At 44.6% G+C, this 24,192-nt stretch overlaps 1 protein-coding gene across 2 annotated transcripts in view; it reads left to right on the top strand.

The window, feature by feature from the left end:
• Positions 1-24,192, top strand: part of PER2 (period circadian regulator 2) — a 441,952-nt gene that overhangs the window by 241 nt on the left and 417,519 nt on the right. For both annotated transcript variants that reach the window (XR_011199417.1, XM_069213793.1), the window contains exons 2-3: positions 13,161-13,664; positions 19,475-19,570. Coding sequence is in view for 1 of the 2 variants with exons in the window: in XM_069213793.1 (XP_069069894.1) it covers positions 13,261-13,664; positions 19,475-19,570 (500 nt within the window). In the remaining variant the exon portion in view is untranslated. The remainder of the gene's footprint in view (positions 1-13,160; positions 13,665-19,474; positions 19,571-24,192) is intronic.

The following is a 24,192-nucleotide window of genomic DNA, read 5'->3' as shown; positions in this document are numbered from 1 at the left end:
TAAGAGAAGGGGGGGGGGGGGGGGAGGAGAGACGCACCAGGAACCCGCTGTGCAGAATGTAACTTGTGTTCTGACAGACATCGAAAAGCAGCGCAACATCACCACTGCTTCCCGTTCGCGCAGCACAGCATACTCGGGGCTCAATCATTTTGGTTGATTTAGCCTGGCCACTGTTGTTAATTTTTACCCAACTGCCCTCAAGCACACATGTCCGTTGCGTGTCCATCTCCCATGTCGGTGTGTCTTAACCTGGATGGGGGTTGCGCAGGGCCGACAGACTAAACAAGTGCATCTACAGAGGTCTGGATACCGTAGTTTTCTTGTAGACTGGGAAACTGGTCTGTACCCCTCCTAGCGAAAGTGGATTAATATGCAAAGTTATGTTAATGCCATGGGTGCCAGCGTGCCCGCAGTGTTTCTCGTCCTCGCGACGTGACATTTGTACAGCGATCAAACGCTGTGGACAACAGGAGAAGCTGGGACTTCAACTTGAGTTTTCTTATAGCCCAGACGGCTATGCAGCCACTGACATATTTTTAACCCGCGTCTTTCTTTTTCTTGGGCCTGCAAGTTTGCATTTTATAGTCTTGTTAGTTAAAACAACGTTTTTGTGCCTGCCTTAGCTCTCTTAATGTTTCTATCAGTCCAATACACTGCAACACAATCACCAAACTGTCCTATATTTTCAATATAAGTGGCTACTCATTAACTGTTAAGGGGTTGCAATATACGTACTAGGATGCCCGAGGTTTACACATGAAAATTAATCAGGCTGAGCAGTTTTACAACTGTCTTCATCCATGCAAAATATTATTTTTACATTTAACGGCCACCAAAGTTTAGCGGGATGAAAATCCCTCTGTTTGTTTGGTGAAGATGGTCCACTACTTCCTTGTTATGTCAATATTTAATTTAGGATCCACTGACCTTATGTCCTCAATTCTTTAATAAAACGTCCAAAAAAGTACAGAAAGTAGGCTTTGGATCAGCTCCCTTCAGCATGGCTTGTAAATGACACGAGTTGCAAACTGCATATATATTCCTGAGCTAAGCTTCTCATTATAACACCCGTGAGATGTTAGTATTTTCGAAATGATAAAGAAGAGTGAAGGGCAAGTTGTCCAGTGCCGCCTCCCTCCAGCACTTAACTCCTGTTTATTTAGGGTGAAAACCAGCTCCAACTGAATTTCTTTTTTTATAAGCAATACTTGCTGATATTTCAGTGGTGGAGTAAAGATATCCCAAATAAGGTTAAATATCCTGGTACATTGATCATCAGGGTCACTGGGTGAACTTAATAGGATCACTCAAATGGGGCCAACAGTACCAGGTAGATATAAGGAACTACAGGAAGTGGTATAAGTGAGCTGGAAAGGATAGACAGAAGGTGTTGAATGAAGAGACCACAGTTCACTTGTTCAGCTAGCCGGAAGGAGAGAGCTAGATACTGGGCAGAAGAACGCTTGGTTGCAGGGTTTTTTTGTGCTAAAGGCAGTTTAGTGCTAGAATGAAGTCAGCCCTGTGAAATGAAAAGTGGATTGTAGGCAATATGCCACAATTTAGCAAAACGTTTTTTTCCTAGTTCCTAGCAAAGAATCGTCAATCCTGCTTTCAAGGTTCTGCAAATATTTGCATTTAATCAGAGAGCAACCTGGGAGCATTACATGCAGCCTCATATTGTTAAAAAACGTGTGTACATATTTTTTTTATTACAACCACTGTCATTAATACGTTCTAAGCTTACAACATGTATTTATAGCGCTCAACCTAATAATAATGGCTTTACATTAATGAACCATAAGTATAAGCACGAACAGCTTTACCATATGGACACAAATATTACCTCAACTGTAGACAATTCCCTTCCCTGCTTCCTAATGAGGTACTGTGAACTGGCAGCCAAAGGGTTTGTGCTTCAGAGGGTTGAGCCTACTTGTCTCAAGGACAAAATAAACATGAAAACTTGTTGTCCTTGACCCCCCAAACAATATGTCCTGGGCTTAGGAACTCCACACCCCTGTATACCCCCCGCATCTTTCTATTGTGAGAGTTAACTGCCATCCAATTCAATCAAGGTACCCCAAATTCTAAACGTATTGCAGGAATGGCACCATATCTTTTGCTTACATTATCATGTTCTTGAAAAGTTCAGGCTTGCTTTGAAATAAAGCATCATGGGTTACATTTTTCCACCATTTCACAAAATGCGTTGTGAATGTGTCATGTAATTTCAAATACTGAAGGATAGCGGCTCCGCTCCAGTCTTCCATCCCTGCTGTAATCCCCCACCTATAAAGGCACCAAATCAGTGGACCGCATTGTATTTAAATCTCTTAGTTGAGTACGTCTGATGCAGCACATAAAGCAGAGCCCATACTTGTACTAACTCCTAAGATTGATGGATCATTTACTGTCATTTTTGATTACGGCAGCATAGGCAAAACCCGGTGAGTAATATAACTCCCTTCCATAGCTTCATATTTTATCCTCTCGCATTCCTTTCCGGAATTAGCTAATCTATGAATAACATGTATAATACTGCATTTCTTACTTTTATTTAGCTGTGAAAGTTCACTAACTGAATATCAGCTGGGTTTGTGATTGTACGTCATGGCTCATGTGTTGCAAGCATTGTTTTAAACTGAAACAACATGTAGTGAGTGGGTGCAACACATTTAGGAGTGCATCAGATATCCCAGCCAGGACTGCTTCTGGAAACCTACCTAGGGCTCTTCCCCTTTGCAAAAATGACTTCTTATACAACTGCCTGAATGTGGTAGCTTGGCATACTTTAGGCTCCCAGCCCCATAATTTATTGGAGTGTCTTGGTGAAAATGTTTCACTTACCTGTCCTAGCTTCCTATTTTGCTTATCTTGTTCCTTCCATACTTTACTGTGGTATGACACAATTATCTCAGCGTGAGCTACTCAACCAATAAGATAGAAATTTCTGCTCACAAAAATGTAAAGTGGTTTACCGGAGGAGTTTGTTAGAAATGGGGTCTCTAGTTGGCAGAGGTATACACCCTTGTCCAAGTAGGGACCACAATCCTAGTCAGGGTAAGTCACACACAATCCAAATTACCCTGTGCCCACACTCTGGTAGCTTGGCACTGAGCAATCAGGCTTAACTTAGAAGGCAATATGTCAAGTATTTGTGCAATAAATCATGTAATAACACAGTGAGAACACTACAAAAAAGACACCACACAGGTTTAGAAAAATATAATATATTTATCTGATTAAATTAAGGTCAAAATGATCAAGATTTGATAATCACCAGTTGAAATATAACTTTTGTAATGATAAGAAGAGTCTTTAGTTCTTAAAAGCAACAATTGCCTCTTGAAAGTGCAAAGTACCTGGTTTGCGTCAAAATTACATGCACGAAGACCGCAGAGGAGAAGATGCGTAGAAAAACTTAGGTGTGCATTGGTTTTCCGGGCACACACAGACGATGTGTTGATTCTTTTCCACGCAACAAGGGCTTAGCGTTGAATTCCGGCACGCAGGCTTGAATCCTCTTTGCAATGCGGGGTCTTTTGACGCCCAGTGCAGATGTGAGCAAATCCTAGGCGTGCGGGACGAAGTCAGAGCTTTTGGGTCAATCTGGTGGGTGATGCGGTGGAATTTCTGCTGCACAGCTGGGGCTGCGTCGATTCCTCTTGCAGGAAGTCAGGCTGTGTCGTTCTGGCTCTGCGATGCGTCGATCTGGTGGGCTGTGCGTCGATGTTCCGGTCGCAACCTTGGTACTGCATCGATCTCCACTTAGGGAGCCGAGCTGCGTCGTTCCAGTTTGGCTGTGTGGTGATTTTCTCACCACTTGACAGGCTGTGCGTCGATTCCGGCAGGCTGTGTGTCAATTTTCGCCGCACAAGGAGTTTCCTTGTAGAGATGAAGTCTTTTTGGCCTGAGACTTCAGGAACAGGAGGCAAGCTCAATCCAGGCCCTTGGAGAGCAATTTTCAGCAGAGCCAGAGACCAGCAAGGCAGCAGGGGAACATCAAGGTGGCAGTCCTATACAGCAAAGCAGTCCATAGAGTCCTTTGGGCAGCCAGGCAGCTTCTCTTGGTACGTTACAGGTTCAGGTGCAGAGTGTCTGTCCCTAGAAGTGTCTAAGTTGGTAGGGTCAGGGACCCAGTTAATGTACCCAAAAGTGCCTTTGAAGTGGGGAAGACTTCAGAGAGTGGTTTTGAAGTGCACAAGGTCCCCTTTAAGTACAACCATGTCTGCCAGGGTCCCAGTAGGGCGTTTGGCAGTCCATTGTGTGAGGGCAGGCCACTGTCCTTTGAAATGTAAGTGTCAGGCCCTCCACCCTTCCAGCCCAGGAAGACCCATTCAGTATGCAGATGTGTGCAGGTGTGACTGAGCATCCTGTGTTTCTGGTTGTCTGGGGGAAATGCACAAGGGAGCTGTCAACCAGCTCAGCCCAGACATGGATTGGAGACAGGCTGTAAGGCACAGAAAGATCTTAAGTGCAGTGAAATGCTCACTTTCTAAAAGTGGCATTTCTAAAATAGTAATATAAAATCCAACCTCATCAGTCAGCAGAATTTTGTATTACCATTCTGGCTATACTAAGTATGACCTGTCTACCCCTTTCTGATCAGAACCTACCACTCAAACAGTATATGAAGGTAGCCCTAATGTTAGCCTATGAAAGGAGCAGGGCTCACTGTAGTGGAAAACAAATTTAGGAGTTTTTTGCTACCAGGACATATAAAACACACAGGTATATGTCCTGCCTTTTACCTACAAAACATCCTGCCCTGTTGGTTATCCAGGGCCTACCACAGGGGTGACATGGGTAGAAAAAGAGGAGTTTCAGGCTTGGCAAGTACTTATGAATGCCAAGTCGAAGTGGCAGTGAAACTGCACACACAGGCATTGCAGTGGCAGGCCTGAGACATGGTTAAGGGGCTACTTATGTGGGTGGCACAATCAGTGCTGCAGGCCCCCTAGTATCCTCAACAAGGCACTTCAGCGGGGCAATGCTAAGAGGAAGATACCTCTCCAAAGGGCTCGCCATTCAGGATACAGAGCAAAAATGGGTCCAGCTTCTCTTCTTAGGGAATCTTTGGATCTCTGCAGAGAATCTGACCAAAGTCCAACTGGACAGTGGCATATCAAATTTAATACGGAAATCTGATTCATCAGGGCAACAGTTAATTTGACGTTGACGAGGCATCATCTAATAGAAATGGATCATAAGACTTCAAGTTGAAACATTCTCAGGTTTTCTCAAGTCTGTCATGAGTACAGCATCCATTCATGTAGCTCCACATGAGATTGAAACAAATGTTTAAATTACTAGTCCACAGGCCAGGATGTTCCACATCCAAGATTGAATACTTACAACTCTCTATGTGTAAAACAATAGATGCCTATTACCAAACTAGTCTTCTCATGGGAACGAAATCTGAACAAAAGTTCACGTTAACAGAACAACTTAACATTTTCTGAACAAATCACGAAATGCAGGGCCTAGAAGGCCTCACTTAAACTAATACACGTGAGTTACTACAGCAATTATTACATTAAAATAAAACACATTTTAATATGCAAAATATACATTCGACAATAATAACTCTTCACTATCATTCATATTACAGTAATGTTAAACAAAATGACTCTGTTAATACATTTCATTCAGTATAACGTGGAACTGCATTTCTATATTTTTTAAACATACTTACAGTATTAATCATTAGAAATTCAATCTCGTTTGAATACACACTATTAGTTTAGTGTCTAAATTATAACAGAATGTCGGTTTAATCATTCAAACATTTAATTAAACTTCAATACCACTAGGGTCTCTAACATTAGTTTAAACAAATTCACATTTTTTAAATGACTTCTCAGTGCATCACTCTACAGTCAAACTTTTAGTACTCTGGTTAACATAATGCATTGATTGTCACGTATAGATGACTTCTGTGACTTGAGGGACAGCACTAAAGTTTCTGCTACATCATCTGATCCTAAGTATAAGTGTTTTAGTTATTGACCGAGACCTTGTCCATTTCAAAGTGCCGGCAGCTTAATGATATAATAATAATGATCATAAAACGGAAGGTCGGCAGGTGGTGCAGATATTTGTCATGCACGAGTTGCACAGGGAAACAGAATTTGGGAAACCTTTCGCAGGGATATGGGGAGGCTATTTGCAGCTGTTTGGTGGAACTATGAAAACCTGCACTGGGAGTCTAGTCCAAGGAGGCAGAGTTAACCGCTTTACTGGCAGTCTGTTGGTCAAAGTCCATATTAAACAAGCATTTGCAAAGCCAATAGGGCTTGCCTTTTAGCCATGGTACATAGCATCCTCGATGCTGGGCAGCATTGCTGAAATAAAACCCAAAAAACTTTATGTGGCCGCTCACATTATTTTGAAGCACACAGGGACAGGCAACATCATGGAGGAGGAGAGAAGTAAACGAGGGAGACGACTCAACAACATATGCACTCTGTGAGTACATATACAAAAAAAGAAAAAAAAGTAGTTTGTTAACTTCAAGCATAGGCACCAGACAAACACACCTAAAGAGGAAGTGCTCCACTGGAGGGACAAACGTAAGGTGGGAGGGACAAACACAAGGTTCAGAAGCTGGAGCACGTATAAAAAGCGGGCAGATGAATGAGAGTGACAAGGAAAGCCAACAAATTGCAAAGCAATAGGTGGGATCTAAGCCCCTCCATGCTTATGGTAAGCCATAATATGCCTCACAACAAACAGCATCTGTGCTGTCTAGTAGGCTCGACTAACAACACTATGCTATCAGTTATTAAGTATTTAAGGCCATGCTCTTAAGGGAGCCTGACTTCTTTGAATGGCTTACACTCACCTGCACTACACCCATACCAACACCCATGTCACCAGTTCAGGAGGCTAGTGTAATAAAAGGGAGTTTGGGTGCTCATGCTCTCCCTCAGTTCTGTTATCCATATAGTGCCCATGTTGTTTTTGGATCTGAGTGGCCTACGCCTCGCTGGACACATCAATTAGACCTTGTATTTCTTTCTTTAAACCATGACATTTTAGGGTTTTGTCTCATTGATTTGATTCATATGATCCCAAACTAACAGTTTTTACAGTCCTTTGGTTCAGTAAAAGGAAACCAAGGACTGAAAGCCTGTTGTCACATAACATTCAGCCGTGTTCCTCAATTTACAGGAGGGCGAATGGGAAACCAGTTACAAGGAGCTATGAAGGGAAAGGGAAACTTGTAAATGAAAGACATGTAAGAGAGCTGAAAATGGATCCTGGGAGTCATTTTTGGGTAGGAAACTGGATACTGTCAGCCAAACGATGGAAAAACAACTAAAAACAGTGAGCCATGTATCTTAAGAGGAAAAGGCAGATGTGGCCTGGCAATCCAAGCTGGATTGTAATTTTTGCTGCAGGGTCAAAGCAGGGTTGCAACCCATCATTTCCTGTCTGTAGTGGCATAGAAAGCAGGTCAAATACGGCAAACTGAATTTCCACCTAACTAAACTACCAGTGGTTTTGATGAGTTCAAGCATTCCATCTATTTGTTAGTGCCTTGCTTAGGGAGTTAAAATTAGACATTTAGAGAGAGGAAAACCTAAATCTGCGCTTTGGGGCAAATGCCAGAGTGCAGGAATAGAGCACTCCGGATATTGTAAACCTTGATGGAAAGAGATAGATAGGGATTGGAACAGTGAGGAAGAAGGACAGAGTGGATAGCTAGATCCTTGCTTATTCCTTCATATCCTCGCTAAAAACAGGAGTTTGTGCCCAAATCCGAATTACAAGCATTGGCACAATTTCTGAAACCCACTCTGTTTATCCGCTAACCACACAAATGCACAAACACACCCACGCACTAACAATAATAAGTAAGGGCCTCATCATGAGTTTGGCACCCCCGAGTGTATTACAATGGTCCAGCCGGGGTGAATGATGGAACATTGTAATAAGTGGTTCCCGCTGGGCTGCCCGGCGGGAACAGTGCCACTATATTGGTCTTGGCTTGCCAAGGGAGCCAAAGCCAATATCGTAGCACCCCAGCACCTTCGGAATGCACACTGTGCAAAGCAGACAGTTCACATTCTAGGAAAGGAATGTGGGGAAGAAGGTTCAATATTAGGGCATTGTATTTGAGACAGAGACAGCAAATGAAGCTAGAGGAAGTTAAGAAAAGTGAAGGGAGACAATCACCCAGTACTACATGGGAACTGTGTGCATAGGGGCCCACATAAAAGATTGTGTGCAAGTGGCAGCGTATGTTAAAAGATAGCTCTGAAGTGGCTGCCGTATATCTTTAGGCGGTGACGATGGTGGCTGCAGTGCTGCATACATTTCACCAGTAGTATCACAGAAGGTCATGTCGTGAAGCCAGGCTGACACAGTATGGAGAGTACTGCTTCCCCAATAAAGTGCGATGTGGCGCTTTGCAAGAAGTAGGGCCAGGGCAATAAAGCGTCAGGTAGGATGAGGCAGTGGTTTTACAAATCCTACTAATGCTAGTAGCGGAGTTGGGTAAGCGGATGCCTGTCATTTGTGCAAGGGTAGTATTCATGGATACCCAGTATGCACGGATCAGAGAGCAATTCCAGGCAAGATGTGCAAAATCAGCATGCTCAGCAGAGCATTTTGGGCAAGCGTGTGCGTGGGTGGAGACTAACTTGGCTAACAGTTGTGGTGTTACATATGTGTGGGATAAGAATTTGTAATGCAACAGTTTATGACGATGATTGTTCGAGACAAGTTTAGTTTGGGCACAACAGTAGTACCACTGTTTATTAGATAAAGAGCATCCCAAGTCATGCTCCCAAGCAGCTCTGGACTTCTCCAGCTTGCGAGTGTTCAGGTTTCAGAAAGGGTAGTAGCGCATCTGGGTGATACCAGAAATAAGCAAAGTGCACCTGGGCCTCTGGATAGTAGAGGTGTAGGTCGGGGACCGCAAATCCACCCCTCTCATAAGGAAGAGTTAAGGTGTCCCCGAGTGAATACAAGGGCGCCATCCAGCCCAGACAGCCTTTATGAGTAGGCTTCGGAGAGTATCGAAAAAACTGTTATAGAGTGCAATGGGGATGTTAAGAAACAAGTATAAAAATGGGGCAGAACCACCATCTCGATTATTGCAATTCTGCCAGCCATTGATACAGGGAATGCAATCCACCAGTTTATCTGAGTTGTAAATTTATCAATGGCAGGGCCATAATTCAACTGGACCACTTCAGCACTGTCTCTGTGAAGATAGATGCCATTATACTTTGGTGTGTCCTCGCACCAGCGAAGTGGTATTCAAAAGAGCAAGAGACAGTGGCATCAGTTAGTGGGAACAGCTCTGATTTGCTCCAGTTAATAGATAATCCGGAGTAGGCTCTGAAGCGTATAATCTCCCGGATAAGGAGGCTGGGAGGGTTTTATAGAAAGGTGACGGACGAATGTCAGGATATCACCCACATATAGGGAGGCCAGTAGAGGACCCTATTGGAACCTCAATCCCCAAGCAAGATGGCGTTCCTGAAAATAGCACACTAAAAAGTCCATGGCTATAATAAATAGCAAAGGAGACAGCTTGCACCCCTGTTGTGTGCCACGAGAAAGGGGGAAGGCCTCTGACAGCGTGCCATTCGCCCGGACGCATGCAAGAGGAGCTGTGTAAAGCAGGGCAATATGGTCTCTGAATCCTTTGGGGATTCCCAGCATCGCCAGGGCAGCATGGAGGAAGAGCCATTCAAGAGAATCAAATGCTTTTTCAGCATCCCACAGCACCGCTTTGGCCAGTATCTTATTGTCATGGTTTAACAACGACAGCGGCCTGTACAGTGCACATAAGTGTATAGGTTTGCTGGGTTTCAAAAGCAAAGTGATCTCAGCCTCCCTCACAGGAGAAGGAAGGGTGCCCAGTTGTAAAGATTCAGCATAGACCTCAAGTAAGTGTGAGGTTAAGATGTATTTGTAAGTTTTATGAAAATCCCCTGTGAAACCATCCAGTCCTGGGGCCTTTGATCCACTCAGTGCATCTATGGCCTTTGAGATCTTCTTGCAGGTAATAGGGTCAGCAAGATACTGTTGCCACACCATGGCGATATCTGACAAGTAATCTGCCAGCGCGATGTGTATAAGTGGCGGTAGTATGTGGTAAATTCAGAGACAATGTCAATGGTGGTTGTGAGCTCTATGCCATCCGAGCAGCGGAGATTTGTGATATATGAGGCCTGGTATTGGGGCGCAGGAGATGGACCAACGTTCGTCCCGGCCTCTCCACCTCTCCGTATCGACGGGCTCTGGCATATTTGTTAAGATGGGTCACCTCCTGCAGTGCTAGGTCATGTAACCGCTCCGCTCTCGTGTGTATGAAGGTGTGTTCTGTATGCAGTAGGAGCTGACTATCGATATTAACCAGCTGCTTCTCAACCCTTGCCAGGTCCGTTCTAATAGCACGAAGCACACCGGAATGCTTCTCTATACAAATGCCTTTTAGGTATGCCTTAAATGCCTCTCACAGCATAGAGTGTTGTTGGACAGAGCCATCATTCAGGGTGAACTATTCAATGATGGCCTCATGTAGCTTAGCACGAAACACATCGTCATGCAATGCATTTACCGAAAATTGCCATGTCATAGTCATTGGGATGGCGCAAGAGATACTAAGGTTGGCAACTACAGGGAAATGATCCAACAGAGTAATGGGAAGATGGGAAATGTCCGCGAGCCACAGAAGGACCGAGGGAGGGGAAATACCGGTGGTCAATGCGAGTCCAGACATTGTGTGGCGCAGAATAAAAAAGTAAAGTCTGGCGCATCCGGATATCGAAATAATATCTTTATGTTGCATATTTAATAACTTTATTCATGCATGTTATGCTATAAGACATATTTTGCTAACTTACTGCCATTGAGAAGAAAAGGTTGATCTCAATTACTCCAGCAACCAGTGTTTGAAATAATGCAGATTTATTTTACAGTGAATTTTATCTTTAATCAGTTAATATTTGAAAATGCATTAAAATATATGTGTCTGATAGACCAAGCCCAAGGAACATTAAATAATCGCAAAAGTGATATTTCCAAGTAGAAACCTAGGACCAAAATCTGATTTGCAAAAATTAAGCATACGGACACGTCACTGTGATGTACGGAAAAATTGACAGCTACAGTGGCTGAGAAATTGTGTGACAGTGACAATCCCACAAACCAACCTGTAAGGCATTCCACATGCCACTATCAGTAAGCATTGGTGAAAAAATATAAGCACTTCTAATTACAAAGGAACTGCAGAAAACAAGCAACTGCTTAGGACAAAACTCAACGCACAGGAAGAATCACAAATGATGTGCTTTGAAAACACAAAGTAAATCTTCCTGGTCAAAACCCCCGATGTACAAGCGGGCATCTGTCCAAAAAATCCTCCAAATTGGTGCCAACTGTGAGGCACAGCCCCCCAGTTAGCAATCACAGAAGCACACAACCACACTAACGTCACACTACATGTACATTGTCACACAGGTACACAAATTATCTTCAACTTCCACGGACCAGAAGAGCTCATGGTTTTGGAGCCACAACTACCAAAATGAGCCAGACACACAGACAGGCTTGCCAAAACCTCAAAGGGGCAGAAAAGGTTATACATGCTCTGCCATCATCCGCATATATTTTGAAGTATATATATCACTTCATTACAATGGGGTGTATCACCTCCACAAACGCCAATCAACTACATTAAGCACCTGACATCTTCAGTGAGCCAGATGCAGATCTTTCAGCCCCAGATCGTGGAAGTGTACCAGAAAGTGAATGTGCTAGTTCTGGGGACAGGCAATCACGGTGAATGGCATGCCTAATACTTGCAGCGACATGGAGATCAGTAAGGAAGTAAGGACTGCTCTACCTATCCAGATTGGCTACCCAGTAACTAAATTGGGTTGTCAAAAGACGCAGACAGAAGGGCCGAAACAACCTTCGGTTTCAGCCAGTCTGAATAACTGCCTTTTAAGCAATGAGAATCATTATTCGTATGTAAAACATACTGGTTGACTGCTGGGCTGCCAGTTACAATAAATGGCGAAGTCCACATCTTCCTGGACTATGTTGTGGGTTAGGGAGGCGCAACACTACACACATTGAGAGCAGATTTTCCCTACCCAAGGGAATCATATGCCTTTGGGGCGGAAGGAAATAGATGCAGCCATATCAGTATATCAGCAGATATGAGAGGTGACACCTACCAAGCGGGGGCACAGGCCACTTCACTTTACACAGCAAGAGCGGCATTTCTGAAGCTAATTCTGATATTAACAAAAACTTTCTTTCCGCATCGCCAGTTCTGCAGACACACTAGCAGTCACAAGTTGTAACTTAATCAGAAGAACATGCTTCACAAATCAGCATTTGACGTGATTTTAAACCGTAGCCCATCTGCCAGCCTAAGTCAATTTTATTTGAAACTGTCAGGGCTGCTGGAGAAAATAAATTTCATAAACAATTAAAAATAATAATTAAGTATACCACTTCCTTCCACCCTATCTTTTTGCCACTGGTAGCTCACTGCCCCCCCCCCCCCCCCCCCCCCCCACCTCGAAAAATTGGAAAAATGCCCACCTGGTGGCCTGTGACCCTCTCCCATTTTTAGGGATTTAACCCTCTGCCAGTTGTCTATCTCCACGGAGTGGCACCCACAATCCACGACTTCATTGGGTCTGCGGGACTATTGAGAGTGGACGGGTTGGTTGATGGCCGCCCTTCATGCGGCATTTCACTGCCTCCTTTGGGTCTCATGAGACCGTTGGGCAAAAGGGATCAACCTGCCCAACAACTTGCTTCAGAACCAATTTGTTTCATAATTTCGGCACAAGAGTAGTGAAAATGAAACTGATTTCACACTGCCTTTTTGTCTGAGCAGTGAACAATCATATTTCGAATCACAGTTTACGTTAGACTCTGCTAGCCGAACGCAGTAGCACTAGTTTCACGTTGTGCCTTTCCAGAAGGGCGAAATATATTCCATTTCAAAATGACATTTTCACCGAAAAACGAGATATTTTTTTAATAATGCTGTTTTATTATTGATTTTTGCCTCTAGTTTGCTTTTTCAGGCACGTCTTTAAAATGCATACAGCGTTGAAATGTGGTATCTGTATGTCATTTTTTTGACAGTGGTCAAATTGTTATTATTTATGTTACAGGTGTTTATCGCACCCTTTTCAAGAGAGCAACAGTCGTCTAACGATTAACATACACTAACGACAGGACAAAATCCTAAAATAAACAACGGTATCGAATGAAATGTCCAAAGACTTTAATACCATTGCAAGTTGCTTCTGCTGCACCCCGGTAAACCCTACTCTTCAACTTCAGTACCAAGAAAATGTTTTACTGCGCTCGATATCCGTAACGGAACGGCCATATGCGAGTGGGTACTCTGGAGCAGGCGGCGAACGCGCAGGAATGGTTTGTGTTGAAAGCACCCACCAGTTGAAGCCTAGAATTAGCCAGGAAGTGCTCCAGGAGGAGATGGAGCTGACCAGTGGGTCCAGTTGCAATGAAATGAACGAGAACGACTCCAGTGGGCAGGATTCGAATGGGAATGACTCTCATGGCAGTGAGTCCCTGGAGACTTCCAACGGCAGCTTGTATGACAACCGCAAAGATGCAGCCATACTGATGGAATCCTCAAATAGCCTTAAAAGGTATTCCTGCATTCCTCAAGCATCTTACCTTTGGCCATATAGGCCCGGATTCACAAAAATGTTGTCATGAGTATGTGTAATATTTATTCTTGTGGGGGTCCTGACTTACTGCTTATTTCCAGTAGTTAGCTAGGAGTATCCCTGATGTCCTCCTGTAGAACTTCTGGGTTACTCCTGGAATTGAGAAGTAAGCCAGGAGTTCAAGAGATATTAAGGAGCATAATCTTTGCTTATCAAGCCCACTTTTTTGATAGACTCCCAAAATTTCTGTGTCCTACAACACTAACAGACAGTGAACAACACCATGTGCCACAGTGTTTTGGGAAGTCTGGAACCTTCAACGATGAATATTTTTTAGAGATTTTTGAAATAGGTAAACACTAGTAGGAAAAGAGAAACAACATGGCATGGTAAATATGTTCAGTGTTTATACGCCACTTAATTAACTTGGGCACCAAGTGTGTGTGATACAAGTAAGAATGTTCTCTCTTGTGCATGTTGGTGAAGCAATATAAATAGTCAAACTGTTTTGTCATCTATGATTTACTTATGAAGACCAGCAAACCCTTTGTTTCTGATGCTGCCTGCAAAAAACAGAAAAATAATTTGAATGTAATCTGCCATGCTAATGAAAAGAAACTTTCATCGAAACTTTGAAAGTTCTGTAGTCAAGTCTGAAAATGCATGTCCAAAACCCACAAAAAACACTAATGGTGAATTTATGGTTTTATATGGATTGGGCTTTGAACTTAGAGACAGCAGCAAGAAAGAGTGAAGAAGCCATTAGGTCACAAATGTATAAGGGGAGTGGAAAGCTGCTGTCTTTGCCATTGTTTGACTGTAAAGTATTGTGTGTGTGTGTGTGTTGTATTGTGTGCGCCTGCCTCCACTATATGTGCTTTTATTGCTGCGGTGTATGGACTGAGGGTCTGCGTTTTTATTGTGATGCAAGTGCTAATGGAGTATGTATTTGTATTGCTGTGTTGCTTTTTCCTGGATGCCCACTGTTTGCATAATGAATGTTGAGGGAGGGAGGTGTACACAAAAGTGTGATGTGGAGTATTTATCTCCGACACATGGGTCCGTTGACACAATGGTTTTGTGTTTTATGAGAGGGGGAGTTGTGAAGCAGAGAAAGGGAGGGTGGAACAGAAGAGTGTAGGAGAGCAAGAGAGTTGCTGAAAAATGCCTGGTCAGATAGTTTCCCTTGCAGTCCATTGTTTTGGCAAGAGTGCCGCCGAAGGTCACACAAAGGAGCAGTGGTGAAGTCGGCAGGTGTTAGTAAAAGGGGCTGTGACTGGGACACAGAAACCTTCAGATTCATGGTGCAGATGGGGAGCACTGCCCGCCCCAGACATGGTGATATGAATTCTTCCAGCATGTGAAATTTCAGGGCTGCAGTTACACACTGCTTCATCTTAAGGAGTGCACTAATTTAACAAAGGAATGGCTTTCGGTTGGACAGAAGCCAGCGCAATTTGGCAATATTGTCTTGAAAAGAAAATACTGGGTTGTAAAAAGTTTCATGTCTGTGTGACTTAGATTGAAAAAAGAGCACTTCACTTTCAAAACACACAGGAAAGGATGTACAGGGCAAGTCTGTGCAGTGACCCCAGTGGTTTCTTCTCGTATCCACCTCACTGGGGACGTTTTGTGTTTTAATAAGTACAGTGCACTAGTATTGGCTGAGGGATAAGTTAAAAAAAGCTATGACGCAGCCAGCATTGACTGCATCATAGCTCTGAAATGTAGTACCTGAAATCCAGAGTGAACTGCAGATGGCCAGTGGAGTGTCACCAATCAAAAAGGTTATTAATCCATATGTGGTCTGTGCGCCAGTGCCAGCAACGGACGTGATGTATGGCAACAAGTGCCCAACGAGAAGGCATCAAAAAAGATCGACAATGATGTCAACAAATAGAAAGCCATGGGAGGGTTCCAAGTCCCTTATTGACTACAAGAGTCTCACAAGCGAGAGCGCATGGGCTAGCGCATAATTCTGCAAGCTCGACCTAAACAGGAGATGTTAATAATGGGGTCTGTAGATGGCAGTGGTTTCCACCCAGTCTAAGTAGGGACCCTCACTCTAGTCAGGGTAAGGGCCAAACAGCTAAGATAATCCCTGCTCACCCCCTTGGTAGCTTGGCTTATCTTAGAAGCAATGTTTAAAGTATTTGTGCACACACACACACAGTAACACAGTGAAAACACTACAAAAGGACTCCACACCAGATTAGAAAAATAGCCAATATGTATCTGAATAAAACAAGATAAACATTTCAAACATCCAACATAGACAAGTCAAGATATCGCCTTTTAAAAGCTTAAGCACGTCTTCTTCCATAGGACTCAATGGATGTATCTCCTTAGCAGAAAGCACCTGGGATGCGTTAAAAACAAAGAAGATGCAGGCCACAGTGAAGGTGAGGCACCAGAAAAGCAAAGTGATGCATTGGTTCCTTACTTCACAGGGGAGGTGATGCTTCGATTCATTCCTTGCAAGCAAGAAGATGTGTAAGTTCCTTACTGGCATGGGAGGTGATGCATCAATTCTTTCCTCACAGGAAAGGTGCTGTGTCGATTTCCAGACACCTGCCTCGGTTCCTTACTGCAGTGCATTGTCGCTGAGAAATTGGCACCCAGGGACGATGCATGGGAAATCCAAGCACTGTGGTGATGGGACCATGGTGAAACAGGTACTGCGTCGATTCTGCAGCAGAGGAGCAAGCAATACGTCAATTCTTCATCCACGAAACAGCCGCTGTGTTGATTCTTCCAGTGCAGTGGGTTGATGCTTGGATTTTCTCCTTCAGATCACCAGCTTGCACTTCCAGTGATCCAAGTTCTGGAGTTGGAATCACTTGGCAAGTCAGGACTCTTAGCAAGTCAGGACTCTTAGCAGAAGAGCCTAGGCGCTGGCAGATGAAGTCTTTGATGTCCCTGAGTCTTCTTAACAGGAGGCAAACTCAGTCCAAGCCCTTGGAGAAGTTTTGGAAGCAGGATGTAGAAAGCCATGTCCAATCCTTTCACTCCCAGGACAGAAGTAGCAAGCAGCATGCAAGCACGACAAAGCAACAGGCAGGGTGACAGTCCCTCCTATGGCTTCCTGGCAGAATTTCCTCAGTCCAGAGTGATTCTAACTATGTGCTGACAGAGATCCAGTACTTATACCCATTTCTGCTTTTGAAGTAGGCAAACTTCAAAGAGAAGTCTTTGTAGTGCCCAAGACCCTGCCGTTCCCTGCCCCCAGGCACACTCCAGGGGGTTGGAGACTGCTTTGTGTGAGGACAGGCACAGCCCTATTCAGGTGCAAGTGTCAGCTCCTCCCACCACTAGCTCTGTAAGACTCATCAGTCTGGTGATGGGCCATCAGGATATGCAGGGCACACCTCAGCTCCCTTTGTATTACTGTCTAGAGTGAATGCAAAAACAGCCAAAAGTCACCCAGACGTGTATTCAGCAGACAGGCAGAGGCACAGAATGGTGAAGAAAGCAAATGCTGACTTTCTAAAAGTGGCATTTTCAAACTCACAGTTCAAAAACCAATGTCACAAAAAGATGTATTTTTAAATTGTGAGTTCAGAGACCCCATACTCCACATCGCTATCTACTCCAAATGGGATACTACACTTAAAAGATATTTCAAGGCAATTCCCATGTCACTATGGTAGCAATAGACCTTGCAATCGTGAAAACCAAATGTAGCAGTTTTTCACTATCAGGACATGTACAATACACCATTACATGGCCTAGCTTTGAAATACACTGCACCCTGCCAACGGGACTGCCTTGGGCCTACTTTAGGGGTGATTTACACGTGGTAAAAGGGAAGGTTTGGGCCAGGCAAGTAGGTGCCCTTTCCAGGTCGAAATGACAGTTTAAAACTGCACATACAGACACTGCAGTGGCAGATCTGAGGCATGATTACAGTGCTGCTCATGTGGGTGGGATAATGAGTGTTGTAGGCCCACTAGTAGCATTTGAGTTACAGACCCTGGGCACACACAGTGCGCTTTGCTAAGGACTTACTAGTAAATCAAATATGCCAATCATGGATAAACCAATCACCAATACCATGTAGACATGGAGCACTTGCACCATAGCACTGGTCTGCAGTGGTAAAGTGCCTAGCGTCCTAAAGTGAACAAAAACAGAACAGAAAAATAGGAGGAAGAAGGCAAAAAGTTTGGGGATAATCCTACAAAAAGGGCCAGGTCCATCAGTGGGAAAAAACAGCATTTAGCAGCCAAACAGAAGTGCCAAGAAAGGACATCAAAAGCAGTTATTCTTGCTCCAGGAATTAACAGAAATCTCCAGTTAGTCAAGTAAGAAACAAGGCTTATTTGAGTATGGTAAATTTTATTCTATTTTCCTGTATTCCATACTAAACTGCTTAAGTTATGTTTTCTTCCGATTGTTGTTAGCCTCTTTCCGGATCTCCATAACCTAAATGTGTCTGACAGGAACAAAAAACGTTTCAATGGACTGATGAAGCCATGATTCTCCAGTCTTTCAAGTATATGGAAAGTATGTCCTCTGTCCCTTCTGGTGGCAGTTTGTGCTTTTTTTTGTTGACTGATGCCGGCCTTGTTGTCTCTCATATGCATAGCGGAAGGCATTAGCATTACTTAGATTAGAGTTGGTGGACACTGTTGGTTGAGGGACCTGGACCCAATAGTATGGCTAAACAGCTCATCACATCAAACTCACTCAAGCAAAGACATCATTGCATGCTGACAGCCCTATTTTGTAACTCTTCAGGATCTCATCTGGACAAAGACTCAGACATTTTCTTATTATTATTCCCTTTTTATGGTGTAGCATTGATATCACAAGTTTCCCTGGTTTTGTTCTCTTTAATCTGGTTTTGCACTCTATGACGTTGCTGTCCTATACCATGTATAGAATATTTGTTTCATCGCCCCATACAGAAACAGTCACAATTCAAACTCCTCACCCATGCTTTCAAGGCACTACATAACACTGGCCCAGCAAACCTTAATAATCACATCTGCTTTCACAAACCTTCCGGACACCTCCGCTCACCCAGACTCGTGGAATGACCTGCCAATACACATAAGAGCCTCCTCCTCACTTTTTGAATGCCACAAAAAGCTCAAAACATGACTTTTCAACATAGTCTCACTAGGCCTTCGGATCAGCTGGACTGACACCTGCTTAGTGCCAGGGTACCCACCCGGGTGATAGTGTGCTCTACAGATATGCATAGCATAATATTACAAGACAACTTGTGTCTCTAGTAGCACATACCTAACAGGGCTGCAAGGAGTGCAAAATAGTGTTTAATTAACTTTTTTGTCAGGACTGTGGGTTGCTCTATTCTCTATGGAATGGTGTAAGGCATCATGTAGTATCACAAGAGATCAATACTCAAGGGTCGTAGAGGAGAGAGGGACTGCAAGGGTAGTATCTGAACCCTCAACAAGTGCTTTGATTGGGGGTGAGCAAAAAACCTTTGCAGGTAGGAGTCACAATGTCCTCTACATAGAAGATTTGTTTCTAAATGAATTCCCGGTTTTCCTATGGTTTTATCGTGCATAGACTCTTGATACATATTTTGTGTCCAGGGTTGTTTGCAAGGCTTCTGTAATTCAGCAGCCATCATGGTTAGCAGGGCTTTCTCTTTGTCTAGTGTGGCATGAGATTGCGGCAGGAGAACCGAAAAATCAATAAGAGCTCAATTACATATTTTGTAGCTGAGCTCCTTCATTCCCATCAACCACAATAGAAAGTTGTGTGACAGCGGAACCTAACATTTGTGATATAAAGCATAACAATTTATTTGTTAGTTGCAGATCAGAGAGCCAGTCCATCCATGGGAGCTCCAATGCTTTTCGTCTTATGATGGCAGACACGGAGCACAACCCTTCAACAAGTGGATGCAGGTAATACTGTAAATGAGTCCTTATTTTGCCTGGAAATTACTGTTGCAACCTTAAGAGCCATATGTGCTAACACTGATGCATTGTTTAGTAGAAAACAAAAATATCTTGATGGTGATGAAACATCCTGTGCAGGTTGAAAGGTGCATCAGTGTGGTTTCCCAAGATTTCTTTCCATTTTATTTACAGGCATTAGCATACGAATAGCATTGTGGCATTTGTAAAAAGTAAGAGGTCAATACACAATCTGCCAATGAGGTCTCCTTTTAGGGTCAAGCGCGCATAAGTGCTTTAGCCTGTTGCAATCTCTCTGTGGGCTTTTAACCACGCCCACTCTTGCTATTCATTGTTCGTGGTGCTTGCCTTAAATGCTTCATTTTTATTAGTGCATTTTGTGAAATGTCCCTCCTTGGTGTGTGCTGAGTTCCCTCCCAAGGCGTATATACTAAGTGAACATTTCTGTCGGCCATCACACTACATCACGCTTCCTCCTGTGCAGTGTGTGATGGTCCTTCCTCCGGTTTCGGTTTGCCTTTCATCCCAGCCACGATCCTTGCTAATTTTCTCCTCTCTGCACTTAGAGGCAGGACTCTGTATCGGGGTTGGACTCCCCGCCTTAGCCCAGACGGGCTCTCCTCCTTTTATCACCCCATTTTTTCAAAAGATAAAAAACCCAGAAGTGCGGAAAGGGTTGGGCGTGTGAAAGTCTACCGGAGGAGCTGGGCACCGCCACCGTCGCGGCATGTTTACAAGACATGCAAACACACACATACAACAAATTACACACGGGCGCGCACACTGAGTACATGCTGCGCCCGGGTCAATTTGAAGTTATCGATACTGACGCATAACGTGCTTGTTAGACCTGACAGCCTTAGGGTAGTCACCCCTAACTTTTTGCCTGCCTCCCCCCATTTTTTTGGACACTGTTTTTGCTGGTTTATAGACTCTGCGCACTTTACCACTGCTAACCAGTGCTAAAGTGCATATGCTCTCTCCCTTAAAACATGGTAACCTGGAATCCTACCTGATTGGACTATTAATTTACTTATAAGTCCCTAGTAAGGGGCACTTTAGGTGCATAGGGCTGGTAAATTAAATGCTACTAGTGGGCCTGCAGCACTGGTTGTGCCACCCACTTAAGTAGCCCCTTTTCCCTTGTCTCAGGCCTGCCATTGCAAGGCCTGTGTGTGCAGTTTCACTGCCACCTCGACTTGGCATTTAAAAGTACTTGCCAAGCCTAGAACTCCCCTTTTTCTACATATAAGTCACCCTTAAGGTGTGCCCTAGGTAACCCCTAGGGCAGGGTGCTGTGTAGGTAAAAGGCAGGACATGTACCTGTGTAGTTATATGTCCTGGTAGTGTAAAACTCCTAAATTCGTTTTCACACTACTGAGAGGCCTGCTCCCTTCATAGGCTAACATTAGGGCTGCCCTCATACACTGTTGAAGTGGCAGCTGCTGATCTGAAAGGAGCAGGGAGGTCATATTTAGTATGGCCAGAATGGTAATACAAAGTCCTACTGACTGGTGAAGTCGGATTTAATATTACTATTCTAGAAATGCCACTTTTTGAAAGTGAGCATTTCTTTGCACTTAAATCCTTCTGTGCCTTACAATCCACATCTGGCTGGGCTTGGTTGACAGCTCCTTGTGCATTCACTCAGACACACCCCAAACACAGGGTACTCAGCCTCACTTGCATACATCTGCATTTTGAATGGGTCTTCCTGGGCTGGGAGGGTGGAGGGTCTGCTCTCACACAAAGGACTGTCACACCCCCTACTGGGACCCTGGCAGACAGGAGTAAACTGAAAGGGGACCTGGTGCACTTCTTAGCCACTCTTTGAAGTCTCCCCCACTTCAAAGGCACATTTGGGTATAAAACAGGGCCTCTGCCCTACCTCATCAGACACTTGCTGGAGAAGAAACCTGAACCAGAAACTACATCCTGCCAAGAAGAACTGCCTGGCTGCTCAAAGGACTCACCTGTCTGCTTTCTACAAAGGACTGCTGTCTTGCTGTTGCCCTGCTGCCTTGCTGAACTCTTGTCTGGCTGTGAAAGTGCTCTCCAAGGGCTTGGATAGAGCTTGCCTCCTGTTCCCTGAAGTCTCAGGACCAAAAAGACTTCTTCCTTTCACTTGGACGCTCCGTGCGCCGAAAATTTCGACGCACAGCTTGTTTCGTGGCGAGAAAAACGCCGCACACCGACGCTGATCGACGCGACGCCCTCGGGACGATCGAGACTTCGACGCACAACCTCGCAAGGACAAAGCCGCCCGACTTTCCAGGAGAAATCGACGCAACGCCTACCGTGAGTGCGAAACTTTGACGCACGGCCCCGCAAGGACAACGCCGCCCGACTTCCAAGGAGAAATCGACGCGACGCCTGCCGTGAGACCCAACTTTCGACGCACGGCCTCGCAAGGACAACGCCGCCCGACTTCCAAGGAGAAATCGACGCGACGCCTACCGTGAGATCGAAACTTCGACGCGCAGCCCCGCAGAACGACGCGCAGCCGGAAAACAAGCAGGAGAATCCACGCACAGACCCGGGACATCTGGTAATCCCCGCGATCCACAAAAAGAGACTGTCTGCGCGCCGGAAAACGACGCCCGACTTCCCCGCGTGGAAAAGAACGACGCAAGTCTGTGTGTGCTGAGAGGAAATCGACGCTCACCCCCCTTTTTCCACGCATCTCTTCACCTGTGGCCCTCTGAGGAGATTTTCCACCAGAAACCAGGTACTTTGTGCTTGAAAGACTCTTTATTACATTCTAAAGACTTAAGACACTTTATATCACTTTCCTGTGATAGTTCTACAATTTTCCATTGCATCTTTATTCTTTTTGACCTACAATTATCCTGATAAATATTATATATTTTTCTAAACACTGTGTGGTGTATTTTTGTGGTGCTATATGGTGGTATTGTATGATTTATTGCATAAATACTTTACACATTGCCTTCTAAGTTAAGCCTGACTGCTCGTGCCAAGCTACCAGAGGGTGGGCACAGGATAATCTTGGATAGTGTGTGACTTACCCTGACTAGAGTGAGGGCTTTTGCTTGGACAGAGGGTAACCTGACTGCCAACCAAAAACCCCATTTCTAACATTGGTGATCAGCGGTGAGGATAGGACTTGTATTTGTGCAGTGACATACAGTAGCTAAGTATTTCACTACCTACCCACAGTTGAAGGTCAACTTGGTTTTTATCTCTTTTTGAAAATCCGTTTTTTCCTGACAATTTTCAAAAACTAAATCCTCACTCAACATGTCTCTGACTGGGTCTCAGACAGGGGACTTTGACCTAGTCCAGTTGGATACATACACGGTCAAACAACTAAGAGGATTCTGCAGGGCATTAAGGGTACCCACCCAAGGGGCCTCCAGAAAGGAGGACTTTCAAGTGGCGCTGAGGGCCTGGGCAGAAGCCCATTTAGAGGATGATGAGGAAGAGGAGCCAGAAAATGGCCCCTCAGAAGGATTTTCACTATCTATGGATGGTGTTACCACTGCAATTGTGCACCCTTCCAGACCAGGGAGCAGTGTCTCCATGCAAAGCCTGACCGCAGAGGAAAGGAGAGAGGAAAGGGAGTTCCAATTGCAAACGGCAAAACTGAAAATTGAGGCACAACAGGAGGAGAGGAGGGCAGAAAGAGAAGCCAAACAAGCTGAGGCTGAAAGAGCAGCCAAACAGATTGAAGCTGAAAGAACAGCCAAACAGATTCAAGCAGAAGCTGAAAGGGCAGCCAAACAAGCAGAAGCTGAAAGAGCAGCCAAACAAGTGGAAGCTGAAAGAGCTTTGGCTGAAAAGAAACTATTGTTGGCTCATGAACTGAGTCTCAAGGAGCTGGAGATCAAGGCAAGACAGTCTGAATCCAGCAATAATGGTGGCAGCATACAGACAGGACCTGCTGGAGAAAAGAAGGTTCGTATACCCAAAAATGTGGTGCCCAGTTTTGTGGTGGGAGATGACATAGATAAATGGTTAGCTGCTTATGAAGTTGCACTAAGGGCTCATGAGGTTCCTGAAGGGCAATGGGGGGTAGCTATGTGGGGTTATGTGCCGCCATTGGGGAGGGACACACTTCTCACATTGGATCCACCGGATCAAAACACATACCCACTCCAGAAAGCCACTTTACTTGCCAAGTTTGGGCTGACCCCTGAGGGATACCGTCAGAGGTTCAGGGACAGCACCAAACAAACCACACAAACATGGGTAGATTTCTTTGATTTCTCTAGTAAGGCACTGAATGGATGGGTGCGGGGCAACAAAGTAGCAGATTATAAAGGTTTATATGACTTGATCCTGAGAGAGCATATGCTTAATGTTACTTATACCGATTTGCGCCAGCACCTAGTGGATAGTAAGCTGACTGATCCCAGGAAGCTTGCTGAGGAGGCGGACCTCTGGGTTAGCACCAGAGTGTCCAAAAAGGTACCTGGGGGGGACTCCCACAAAGGTGGTCAGGGTTCCCAACAGAAGAAAGAGGGGGGAGATAAACTTACAGATAAGGAACTCTCTAAAGGCCCCCAAAAGAATTCCCAGGGAGGGGGTGGCAACCCTTCCTTTTCCAAATTTGGGAAAAAGCCAGGGACATTTGACAGGTCAGGAAA

This window comes from Pleurodeles waltl, chromosome 11 (assembly GCF_031143425.1).
Source record: "Pleurodeles waltl isolate 20211129_DDA chromosome 11, aPleWal1.hap1.20221129, whole genome shotgun sequence".
Classification (NCBI taxonomy): Eukaryota; Metazoa; Chordata; class Amphibia; order Caudata; family Salamandridae; genus Pleurodeles; species Pleurodeles waltl.
Note: the sequence above shows the minus strand (reverse complement) of the source record. Positions and strands in the feature narration are given on the sequence as shown.